The sequence below is a fragment of the Myxine glutinosa genome, chromosome 5 (genome assembly GCF_964187855.1).
Source record: "Myxine glutinosa chromosome 5, kmMyxGlut1.1, whole genome shotgun sequence".
Classification (NCBI taxonomy): Eukaryota; Metazoa; Chordata; class Myxini; order Myxiniformes; family Myxinidae; genus Myxine; species Myxine glutinosa.
The window spans coordinates 1,752,769-1,765,500 of NC_136265.1; the positions used below are offsets into that span (position 1 = coordinate 1,752,769).

Genomic DNA, 12,732 nt, shown 5'->3' on the forward strand with positions numbered 1-12,732 from the left:
AGTATTGTTAGCTAGGCTGATGGCTGATTGTGAGGGGATGGGGGAAGGGAGGGGTTAGGTGGTCATGGGTATTATTAGCTAGGGCGAAGGTTGAAGGGGGATTGTGGGGGGAAGTGGAGTGTGGGAGGGGTGCGGGGTTCATGCTTGATGGGGGATTGTGAGGGGATGGTGGAGGGGAGGGGAAAGAGTGGGGGGGGGGGGGTGTAGGTTGGTTGTGGGTATTGTTATCGAGGGTGATGTTTGATTTTTTTTTTTAATGGAAAATTTTGATCCCTCAAAAACCAAAAACACCTAAGTTGAACAGAGCAATATCAATAATCAGCAAGAGCAATATTACCAAAGGAAATCAGCAATAAATCAAAGTCAAAGTAGTTGTATCAGCAGAAAATATCCAATGGCAGAAAAATGTGTTGGAGCAAGATTGCCCGTAGGGCGGGTACTCTGCTAGTATATGCAATAATACGTAATGTTACATGACGTAATATGCATGATGACACGTACAGATTATTTTATTATTTGGACGACAACTTGTATTACATTAAAACAGAACAGATTGTCCATTATAAGATCATATTTTCAAACAATAGGATGTCACGTGGTACTACTCCTGATTCTACTTGGCATGTAATCGATCATTTCAGCATGGTGATCTGCTTGGGTGGGAAGAAAAGACAAAACAAATGAGTAAATATTTCAAATGGGAATTGATTCGCTGTGAGAGAAAGGGAATCCCTTTCTCTCTCTTTTATATATATATATATATATATATATATATATATATATATATATATATATATATATATATATATATATATATATATATATATATATATATACGTATTTATATATATATATATATATATATATATATATATATATATACGTATATATATATATATATATATATATATATATATATATATATATATATATATATATATATACATATATATACATATATATATATATACATATATATATATATATATAATTTCCCTCTCATATCTCTCATGGCGGATGAATTCCCATTTGGAAATATTTCCTTCTTATTTGTTCTGATTTTATAATTATCTCCTTTTAACCACAACAGGATTATTCTCATCACCGCACACACAAACGAGTCGTTGTTCCCTCTTCATTCCACACGATGAACTTTTACTTTACCATATTTTTCTCCCTTTTGGATCACGAGGACAAAGATACGTCTTCCTTCCTCTGTCTGATTGATTGGGACTGCCCCATGTTGAAGAGCATGCCATCGTTTACATTCAAAACCGACTTCAAAGTGAAAAACGATAATGATGACGAAATGTAAATATGACAGAGTCCACACAGATGCACACGGTTTAGCGCAACGCTCAGCGACGGTGGGTAACAACATGGCGTCTTGCAGTCATGTGATCATGTATCCTCCAATCACGATACTTTTCACTCAAACAGAGTTCACCAAACTCTATTATTCTTTGGCTCTGGTTATGACAATGGCGGGGGGGGGGGGGGGGGGGGGTTTATTAAATGCCTACGACCTGACCCTTGGTACCCCATCCACAAATGCAAAATCAGGTGGAGGTCGGCCAAGCCATGTTCAACTCTGTTTAGGAATGGACACACAGACACTTTGCCACGAATGTGGATGGAGGTTATGTTTCTCCCCGTCTGTTTTGCTGACCCTCTGTGAGCAGGACATCTCAAAACGTTGTGGACAAGTTTTGACAAAACGTTGTAGACGAGTTGGTTAGGTGACAAGAACAAGCAATTCAATTGGGTTTCAGGTCCAGATCCAGATCTGGCCTATCAGTGGGATACAACATGTAAACTGTTCAGCCCGGTGGAGGTATGAGCTGCTCTACTGAGTGCTCTTCTCGTTTTATATGAGAGGAAGTAGGATATTCATTCAGGTTTGGTTGTTCAGAATGTTGTTGATTATGTTTGCAACACAAAATTACAATTTGAAAAATCTGCAATCAGTACAAAGTCTAACAATAACACAAACATAATGGCATTGATGAAAAGTACTTTAAACTATGGTACAAAGTGGTAAAATCAGATGGCAGTGCAAAAACGCCTCGGCTCTCACAATGAACAACCAACCTGATGGTAAGTGCTGCTCGAGTTCTTATCGTGCGTAACACAAGGATGCCGTAACTGTATCCCATCAAGCACTAACTCTGTGGGGATAACGTCATGAACTCCAACACCGTGTCTCCTTGTGAACGCTATTGATGCAGGGTCATCGCTCCTTTTTGCCCCGTTTACATTCTCTGCGCGCACGCATTTTCTGACGGCGTGTATGCCCACGTGCGTTGCTGCCCATGCTGAACGTGATGCCCTGAGCGTCGAGGAAATCCAGCAGACGGGCGGCAGAGATAGATACGCCCGCGACCGACAGATCCCGTCGCAAGTCCGGCAGGTCGATCGGCTGGTAGAGCAGAATGCGACGGTAGAGGTGTGGCCATGAGCGAATCAAAGACACCAACGAGTGGCAGAGTTCTTCCTTCTGCCGCACTGCTTGAGAAGCACTCACAGGTTCTTCATCTTCCAGCAAAGAAGGGTCTCCACCAAATTCTCCTACGGAGGAACTGTCGGTGAAGAATTGCATCAGGCAGAGAATTTCCGTGCATGGTGAAAGGCAAAACTAGGTTGAAGAATTTCTGAAGAGATGTTAAACGAGGAAAGCACATCGATATCACAGAAACACACAAATAGCATCGGCACATACATACAAACAAATGCACGTGCATGCCGAGATAAAAAAATATAGCTATAAAAAGTAAAAACAAATAAAAAGTATCGAATGAAGATGAATCAAAGTTTAGAATGTTAGCAAAGCAAAATACAATATGTGTGTCACCCATCATGCCATGTGACAAAAGAGAGCCGACCTGCTTGAGGACTCGGCATGTTCCTGAGAGGTCCCGCTGCTCCCCTTTGATGGTGCGACGTCGTCGGCAACATGCACACCGGTCGGGTTCCGGCCTTCGCTCCGCTCCGCTCGAGACGGCAAAGGCCGACCGCTCGTGCTTTCCGTGGTCTTGTCGGACAAGTCAGCAGACTCCGTGTTTAAACATCCTTCGGTCTCGTGAGTGTAGTGAAATATTTCCTTCAGCTTCAGGACCATTTGTCGTTTTGGTAAACGTCGAACACCGAAGCTGCCAATGAAACAAAGCCAAGCTCAAACTCCCTGCCAAGTTAACATGTCCGACACAACAACTTGAACGAGTGTAAAATCTTTTTGTGTGTTTGCCGTCGTGTGCACTGAGCGATTTTAAAAGAGAAAACCTCGTTTGCTATCGTTTTGGAGTAAAACAAGAAAACTCGACTCACCGGCACAATTCACGTTTTAGGTGTGGTGTGTCCATGTCTGAATAACCAGGCATCGGCGATACAGGTGTGCCTGAGCAATCACACGCTTTACTCGTTCCATCTAGGACACCCACACATGTGTGCATGACATACAGATGTCATGACATATAAACATACAGATGCCAGCACCTTTAGGCCACATATGGTATGAATTATGCATTTTGTTTAACATCAGCAGTTTAGAAAGTGAGATACACCTGATGTTACTCATTTAATAGCATCAACAACAATAATACACCCGACAAGTAATTAATCTGTTAAAAACAAACAAATCAGAACTCCAACAATGAGAGGTTAAAAGTACTCAGTGTTTGTGTTGTATTCACCGTATGAAGTGAGGGGTCGGAGGAAGATAAAAAGGGCAAACAGATCAGCAGGAAATGAAAGGGAACGGGAAAGGAATGCAAAGGTATATTTGGGTCAAAATGATAACAAAGATTGGTGGACAGTGGGGCCAAGTAGAAATGGCAGCATTTTTGCACAAGTAATGTGGGCATTAGGTATTTTCAAAACTTACATGAATAACCACTCGTATCGACAGAAAAAGAGAAAATTAAAAAAATAAAACAAAAAACGTGTTTTGCCTCCAGTCCAAATAGCAATTCACAAGCCGTGTAAGTTTCAGGTGTTGCTTGGCCGGCATGTGTTGTTCACGAGTGTTGTACGAAATATAAAGTGAACGGAATCAAACTCTGCTGTTAGTGGACACGTCTGCAGTGAACAACCACAGTATTCAATTCTGCAACTCACTGGGACTGACACAATCTGTCAATTTCCCGACCCGGATCTCAGTCAACGGAGCATCTCCTCTTCGAGACGTGGTTATGACAAACTTCCCTGCAAATGTCTGCTGTTATTCTTCTGCTCCAATCGGTTCTTCTGATCATGTGCTTGTTAAAGTGGACATCTCTCTGGCCATTCTCAGAGAGCCTCCTCAGCGTCGACGAGTCTGGCATTTCACTCAGGCCAACTGGCACGGTCTTCAAGCAGCCATCCATCATCTGGACTGGTCTCTCATCTCGACTGCCTCTGACATCAACTCTTCCTGGGAATTCTTCCAAAGTAAACTGCTCTCTCTCATGCACAGATTTATCCAATCTCGTCTTCAGTTGTCTTACCCTTACTCCCATCCATGGTACACTGAATCTTGAGGTGAGGCAGTTGCCATGAAACAACTTGCCTTTGCCTCTTGGAAGGCTAATCCAACTGAAGGCAATCTCAGTTCCTTCCACCACGCTCGGAACAAGTGTGTGTCTACCCTCAGGAGTGCCAGGAAGCACTATCTCTCCACACTCAAGATTGAACTCTCAAACCTGTCTCCTTCCTCCAAATCCTGATGGCGTCTGGTCAAATCTGTTTCTGGTGTTTGTTTCACCTCCATCCCCTGCCTTACCTCAAATGGCTACACAGCTGACTCTGCACGTGACAAAGCGGCATGCCTCAACTCTGTGTTTGCCTCAAAATCTTGTGTCCCAAACCCATCTCTCTCTGTACCCACTTACCCAGTCGAACCCAACTGCTCGTGGACTCTATGTCCTTCTCTCCTGACAAGGTGGAGAAGTTTCTGTCAACTCTCGACTCTGATTCTGCAACTGCACCAGACGGCATCAGCCCACGGGTCCTAAAATCCTGCTCTGCCGCTCTATCTCACCCTCTCTCTGTTCTCTTCACACTCTTTTGCTCAAGGTCATCTGCCAGCATCCTGGAAATCAGCAAACATTACCGCTTCACACAAAAACGATGTAAAAGCAGATCCTTGCAACTACAGACCAATCAGCCTGCTCTTAATTATCAGCAAGGTCATGGAATGAATCATCGCTTCTGATATTAAATTCTTTCTCTTCTCCAATGACAATGGCTTGATCTCGGATCATCAATTTGGATTCAGACCAGGTCACTCTACTCTGGACATGCTGCTTCTGCAGTCTTAACAATGGATGGAGGCCCTCAACGCCAAAGCGGCACTCAGAGCCGTCTCCCTTGACATATCTCGTGCCTTTGATACAGTCTGGCACCCAGCTCTGCTCACCAAACTGTCCTCCTATGGTATCCATGGTAACCTCTACGCATGGCTTGCAGACTTCCTCTCTGGTCGTAGTCAACGTGTGGCCCTGAATGGAATTCTCTCATCTCCTCTTCCTGTCAAAGCTGGAGTTCCCAAGGCAGTGTTCTGGGCCCTGTGCTTTTTCTGGTCTTCATCAATGATCTCTCCGTACAAAGAGACTCTCTGGAAAATCCTCTCTATCTTTTTGCTGATGACTCCACTCTCTGCCGCTCCATATCTCATCCCTCAGATCAGCAGTCTGCAGCCTCCTCACTCTCTGCAGACCTGGACAATATCACAAACCGGTCAAACAAGTGGAACATATCTTTCAATCCTGACAAATCTCACACTCTCACTTTGTCTCTCCAAAAACACCGTCTGGACAACCCTCCCATCTACTTTCTCAACAATCCTCTCCAATAATTTCTGTCACTCAAGCTTTTGGGTCTCACTATCTGTCATGATCTTTCATGGGAAAACAGCATTTGTAAGCTGGCCTCCAAAGCCAGTTGCCGACTAGGCATCCTCCATCGTGCAAAGTCCTTTCTGGGCCCTTCTGAGTTCCTCACCACATACAAGGCTTTCATCCGCAGCTCAATGGAATACTGTTCTCCCCTCTGGGCTGGTGTTCCTGTCTCACACCTCGCTCAGCTTCACGCGGTTGAAACCAAAGCTTTCCGAATCATTGGAATCTCCCACGATGAAGCTGATTCTGAGGGTCTTTCTTTCTTTCTTTTCTTTTCTCTTTCTCTCTCTCTCTCTCTCTCTCTCTCTCTCACCACAGGCAGGTTGATGGTATTTTTGTCTTCTACCGACTCCTCTCCGGCCTAGGTCCCCCTGCTCTGCCCCCCAAATATTCCTTCAGGTTGCACAATATCTGCCAGCAACACTCTTCTGGTGAAACTACCAAAATCAAGACACTCTGCTCACCTTCACTCTTTCATTCCTCTTTTCTCCCGCCTCTGGAACAAACTCCCACACTCTCTTCAATCGCACTCCTCCCTCCAGGTCTTTAAAACAGCTGTTCACCACCATCTCGTATCTTCCCCCATTCATAACCTTGATCTTTTCAACCCCCGTTAAAACACCCCAAAACCACCTCCTTCAAATTCCATTTTCTTTCCTGAAAGTCCTTGTAGTGTCAATCTTGTTTATCTCGTGTTCCCCTGATGTCCCTGTTCCCTGCTGTTGTTGTGTCCCTCTCTCACCCCGTCTTGTTTTCCGCTCTCTATATTACATGTTCTATGTGTTAGCTCTTTACGAGCCATGACTTAGTGTACAAAAAACCTGCTGTCATTGGACAAATCTGCAGTGAAATATGCTGATTTTCATACCTGGAGTGTGGAGCTTTGGTGGTTGTGGATGACTTTGAGGTCCATCTTCATCAGTGTCCTGAGCTTCACCATTTCCACAACTCAGAGTATTATTGACTCTCTGTTCCCAAGACTGGCACACCGTTGTGGTACACATATGGCGCATCAATCCACTAACAGGACACTTGTTATCATCATTGTGTATTTTTAAACGTTTGCTCCTGAGATGCTCCAAACTCATCCAAGCCTCTCCATCAGGTGCTCTCATCGTGTCTGCGAGATCAAGTTTTGGCATATCCTCTTCAAAACTCGTGTCAAACTGGACCTGAGAGACGACGTCCTTATCAGGGTGTGAGGGGCGTGTTCCGATGACGCACACGTCGACGGTGCATTCTGCGATGGACTGAGGTTCCCCCCACAGAGGAGAACCGCAAACGATGGCGACGTCATCACCATACTCATTCCAAGCATTCTTGGGCTCAGAAATATTTTCAACCTCGTTCTTTTTCCTCTCGACCAACTTATCTAAACAAATTACCTCATTTTCATTATTACATGCTGACGCTGCTCCAGTTTGCACAGTGTGATGTTTGTTACACAACTCAACTGCACTTGTTGACTTCGTACTCAAATTGGTGCAGATCAACACGTCATCCTCTCCAATCCGTCCGGATTGTGTGTTTGAAACCCCAGAAATAACATTTGAAACATTCCTTCTGTTCCCATTGTCAGAAGTACTTTTACACGAAGTGGAACCTGTGGCTTCCTCGGGTCTCCTACAAGGAGTGTCTGGTACCAGCCAAGAGAGATCTATCAAATTATCTGTAGAATTGTTCATAGAATGCTTAACGTTCACTCCTTTATACCCAGAATCGGTGCCGTTAGTAGGTATCTTGAACGAACGACCTTTCATTGTATTTGTGTCTATGGTTACAGTCTTCGCTGAAGTCACTTCATTTCTCTCCAAGTAGTTACTATTTTCAGATGTAAACACGTCGCAATCATCATCATCACCGACAAATGATGGCAAAAGTTCACCGGAGCCCTTACGTAATGGCAACATGCTCACGACGCGAAAACATTCGTCCGAATCGCCTTGGCGCGAAAACCATCCTCGTGAAGCTCTCAAAGAGACCGCAAGATGCAAGTCATGGGAGAGCATTTCCAGGGATGTAGGGCAAACCGAGGATGTCTTTGGACAACCAGACGGCGTGCCGGATGAAGGTGTGGTGAAAACAACCTGCGATCTGGCTGACTGTGTTGGTAGAGAAGGTTCTTTGTATTCACACAATGAATCCACTTCAGAAAACAAGCGTTCGTATGAATCCTCCTGCTGTAGTGAACAGTTATTTGTTAAACCCTTTATAATGGTTTCTGTTCTTTGGGGTAAATTGCCGTCTTTTGGGTTTTCAACAACATTGTCATCATTTTTATCTTTATCATCATGTACATTACACAGCAGTCCTGCAGTCTCCACACTGTTTGTGTTAAACGTGTCTTCCTTGGACTCCCTGTCAATGATGAACGTCATGTTATCCTCAATGCCCTTCTCAAGAACATCGGCCTTCACAAAGGCTTTCGCAGCATGCATCAGCCGCTGACTTGCAGAAAACTCGTACACATCACTGAGGTCATCCTCTTCATTATCATCCTCTTCTTCATTATCGTCCTCGTGCACATCAAAGATGGTAAGGGTTTTCTGATGTTCATCTTCTGCTTCATCATCGTCCTCCTGATGCATAGTCTTCAGCAAGCAGTACAAAGAATCTTCTTCATTTGTAACACCAACGTCTGCCTTCGGTTGTCCAGAACTCTCCAGGTGCCGTTTTACGATGATGTCGTCCACATACTGATGCTCGACTTGTCTTTGCACGGCCTCACAAACAGACGTCAACTCAGGCATCTTGTACCTAGCAAAAAGAAGGAAACATTGAAAATAAAGATTTAAAAGCTTTACCTTTTTCACTTTCGTTAAAACTAACTCTGGTAGAAATGACGATGAATTAACAACAGCTCAATTCCCTTTTCATTTACAAAGATGCATTTAAACATTGAAGAGACAGAAATGATTAACAGGAACAAAAAGGAAATGCTCAGAATGGTTTTGACTCATTCCTCAAGTTTGAATTGATGTGTGATGACTCATGTTTAGCACTTTATTAAAAAGGCATACCTTTGTAGTCAACAGGTGTGTTGTTTGCATACCTTCGAGATAGAGTAAAGATGTCTGACAAAGACGACTCGGGTAGATATGTATGTCCGGTGTAAAGGTATTTGAGAAAACAGAGAATAGCTTCGGACGAGAGATGAGGAAGCAATAGACGCCGCGTCTGATCCTCGTCTCTCTCGTGGACAATGAAGCCTTCACGGTAAACCTGCAACAACAGGAACTTAATCAGCACCGCCTGGTCAATTGCGCAACTCGGCACCAGCCTCCTGCTTTGCTTCCTTGGCTAGGCCCAGTCGGATGATTCATGTGTCAAGGAAACAGAATGGTTACCCAGGGAGATGCTCAGGATGCATTGTTTAGATGTCGGTGAATTTCCAAGGTTTTCATGGGGGGTTTTTTTTTTTACTCCAAAAGACCGCTCATACATCACAAGCAACCTTTAACAATTTCACAAGATCGAGCACGGCAAAATGGAGATTGTATTGTTACGTTTGTGGGGGTAGAGATGAAATACCGTAGTGGAAATAGGAATGTGTAAATTAACATGGACCGTGTGACACAAAGAAGAAGAATTTCCACGTACATAAGTTGGGAATCTGTTGAGCATAAGATCGTATATGTGTCTCCATACAATGGGTGGAGCTATGCTAATTAGGTAGGGATTAAGGATAATCCCCAGTGTGTAATTGCCCCTGTGATTTTTCCCTAATGTTCTTACAAAAACTTAGCCAACCATGCAATCGGCCCCATTGCTACAACGGCCATTAAACCGACATCACTGACAGTATAACTGGACATTACGATCGGCAAAGGAACCCTGCCCAGCCGAACATTCCCGAAAGACGACTAAACTCCGCCCTTAATGATTCGTAACGGAGAAACCACGCCCCGAGCTTCGTGACTGGTTAAGCAGCCATGGGATGATGCAATGCGGCATCAGGATTGGTCAGGAAGTGACGTCAGCGAGGGAAAAAGGAGGGTGCATTTGCCCCCCCCCCCCTCGCCCCACCCACTCGCTCTCTTGGTCCTTGGCGTGCGTGGCGAACGGTCGCATTTTTGACACTCCTTGGTCTGGCAAACGGATCGGGTGGTCGCTTTTGTTCTTTGTCTCTGGCTTGTGTGCGATCGTGGAGAGGAGGAGGAGGAAGAAGCGGACGCACTCTCTCTCTTGTGCCAGCTTTGAGATCGAACAGGAGACGTTTGGCTGCCTGCTGCTGGCTCGGTGTGCGGGCGCGCTTGGCCGGCACCATTGTTCGGGCGCTTCGACGTGCGGTCCAGTCCTCTCAGGACCGATCCCACCAGGGTACTCGTCGAGGCCACAGAACTGAGTGTCAAAGACAAAGGGGGGGATTTTCTTTTTATTTCTTTAATCATTCCCCTGTCATGCTCTTGTGTCTGAGTGGAGACACTGCAATATAGGAATTAGTTTTACTTTACCTTTCGTTTTTGTTATTCTTGCATCAATTTCATTAAATTCATTATTTGTTGCATTTTACTTTTGTGTCGTGTCCTTTTACTTGTTTGTGGGTTCGAGTAATAAAACCCCGTGGTGGCCGTCCAATTAGATAAGGCTTTGGGCCTTTCCTGCGCGCGCAAAAAGATAGTCCCGCCAAGTTTGGGTGTACGCCTCGGAGTTAAAGCAACGTTCGGCCATATGTCCAAGGCTGGTCTTCATCTGCCACGGACTTGACAGTATTTAAAATATGAGTTCCCATATGAGGAACGTTGACACAGGAGGAGGCCATTGGGCCCAACAAAGCCTGCTCTATTATTGCCAACCTATGGTTGTTTGTCCATGCTAAATCCTTTTAAATACTGAGCATCAAACAAGGACGCAGCACGTACCGTTTTGAAGTCTTTGGCAAGACTCGGCTGAGGTTCGAACCACCGACCTCCCAGACTCAGAACGGTTAGTCTAACTATTAGGCCACCGAATCTGGTATAACATACCTGCTGGACGAGTGGAGGGCACCGTGCATAAAGCACAAATAGGTGTGCATGCATCAGATCCCCATTGTCCACTTGCAGCTGCACATCGCTCAGCTGTGGATTATTTACCATGGCCTCCAGATCCACAGCCAGCTGGTTCAATGCAGTCTGCAAAGCACATAAAAAACCCCAAATGTTCGTCAGACAGCAGCTTGCGATGATATTAAAGATAATGAGCCTGTCCGATGATAATGAAGCAGAAATAGATTTGGTACAAAACACTTGCCGTATGTCTGAGAGCTGTGTCGCTAGGTAAGGGGGGGTCCACAATGAAGCCAGTCCGCTCGGCTGCACAAACGTCACCGTGTTTCTGCTCAACTAACAAACAACGAAACAAATGAATAGCAGCATCTACCTGAGCCTTGCACATCACACACAGAAATAACAAGTACAGATACATTCAAAGTACACCACCCCCCATGCCAAATAAATAAATAACATCCTCCAGCGCCGTACAGAGAGGGTATTGGGAGGGAGAGGTGCACAATAACTAATTGATTAATTGCATAATTAAAATCCATACTAGTTGGTGTTGGTTTGCAATTCGTGCAAACTTGTGTATAATTAATCGTTTTCTGTTTGCACTGCGTGCGCGGCCTGGTCTCTCTAGGCTTCCCTCCCCCATCGGCGTTTTGTGAATTTAAGTTATTTCCTTCGCTGTATTGCTTATTTCTTAGATTTTCTCTTCTCCCCCTAACTTCCCCGAGCATATACCCTTTGTCTAACGTTTCAAATACAAAAACGAAAACAGTATGAACTGGAGGAACTGACATGTCAAGTTGGGGAGGATGAGAGCGCTGAGAAACGTGAACAACAGCTGCAGGATGAAGTCCTTCAGGCTCAGGAGATGGAGCGCCACTGCGCCAGGCTCAGGAGATGGAGCGCCAGGCTCTGAGGGAACGCAAAGCCTTGTCTGTCCGTCTAACAAGACAGAGACGTCTGAGGAAGGCCGAACAGGAACTGGAGGAAGCACGGTTGATGGTGTCGTTCTTTGATGCAGGAGATGAAGCGCCTTCCTCTCCAGCCGGGTGTCCAACCGTTACCGCCCAGCATACGATTCTGCACGGTGGTGGAGCATCATGTACTCCCTCAGTTCAACCAAACAAACTATTGCCAACGCAGCTGCCGCTACTGTGGCCAGAGCCGGCAATTGCCATCACTGCCGACCTTCAATCCACTCCACGATTAATGGAGTTAATGACAATACATCACCGAATGAGAAAGTGAAGCAAACGCATCCAACTACATATTCTGATGGAGTCTCATTGAACCTGGGCCCCCGTGCCATGCCTACAGGGCCCTCCGCCGATGGACATGCCCTAGCATATTCATCCACTACCACAGCTCCATTCCAAGCTTCAAATCTTCATCCTAACATGTTACCATGCCATTATGCACCCTATCTACCACCCTCGACTTCACCACATGGGCATCCAGTTAACCCATCTGAGACGCCTGCAACACCCAACCTCATGGACCTACTAATAGCTTCATCTTATGGCGTACCAAAACCGAGTCTGCCTTATTTCCAGAGTGGCAGAGAAAGTGACTTTGCCCTTCTCAAGCTCGCATCGGATAGCCTGATAAGTAATCACACCGACTTGTCAGAGGAGTACAAATATCAAGTACTCTTACCCACCTTAAGCTACCAAGTGCATACAAGCTTGCTCAGGCCTACATGCATGATCCGAAGCCATACACGGTGGCCTTACGGGCCCTGCAGGACAAGTATGGACAGCCAAGGCAACTCGTACAGAGCGAAATTGGTGCCATCATGAACATGGCACCAGTGAGGACTGGAGATGCAGAGGCCTTTGAAGACTTTGCTCTCGCAGTGCACTCCCTTGTGGGTA

The 12,732-nt window shown here is 45.2% G+C and overlaps 1 protein-coding gene across 2 annotated transcripts in view; it reads right to left on the bottom strand.

Moving 5' to 3' along the window:
• Positions 1-939: 939 nt before the first annotated feature.
• SLX4 (SLX4 structure-specific endonuclease subunit) overlaps positions 940-12,732 on the bottom strand; it is a 125,289-nt gene continuing 113,496 nt past the window's right edge. For both annotated transcript variants that reach the window (XM_078777486.1, XM_078777485.1), the window contains exons 10-16: positions 11,106-11,197; positions 10,841-10,987; positions 8,926-9,095; positions 6,742-8,630; positions 3,325-3,424; positions 2,883-3,149; positions 940-2,579 (exon numbers count right to left, since the gene is read on the bottom strand). In XM_078777486.1, the coding sequence (XP_078633612.1) occupies positions 2,231-2,579; positions 2,883-3,149; positions 3,325-3,424; positions 6,742-8,630; positions 8,926-9,095; positions 10,841-10,987; positions 11,106-11,197 (3,014 nt within the window). In that variant the 3' untranslated portion in view covers positions 940-2,230. The remainder of the gene's footprint in view (positions 2,580-2,882; positions 3,150-3,324; positions 3,425-6,741; positions 8,631-8,925; positions 9,096-10,840; positions 10,988-11,105; positions 11,198-12,732) is intronic.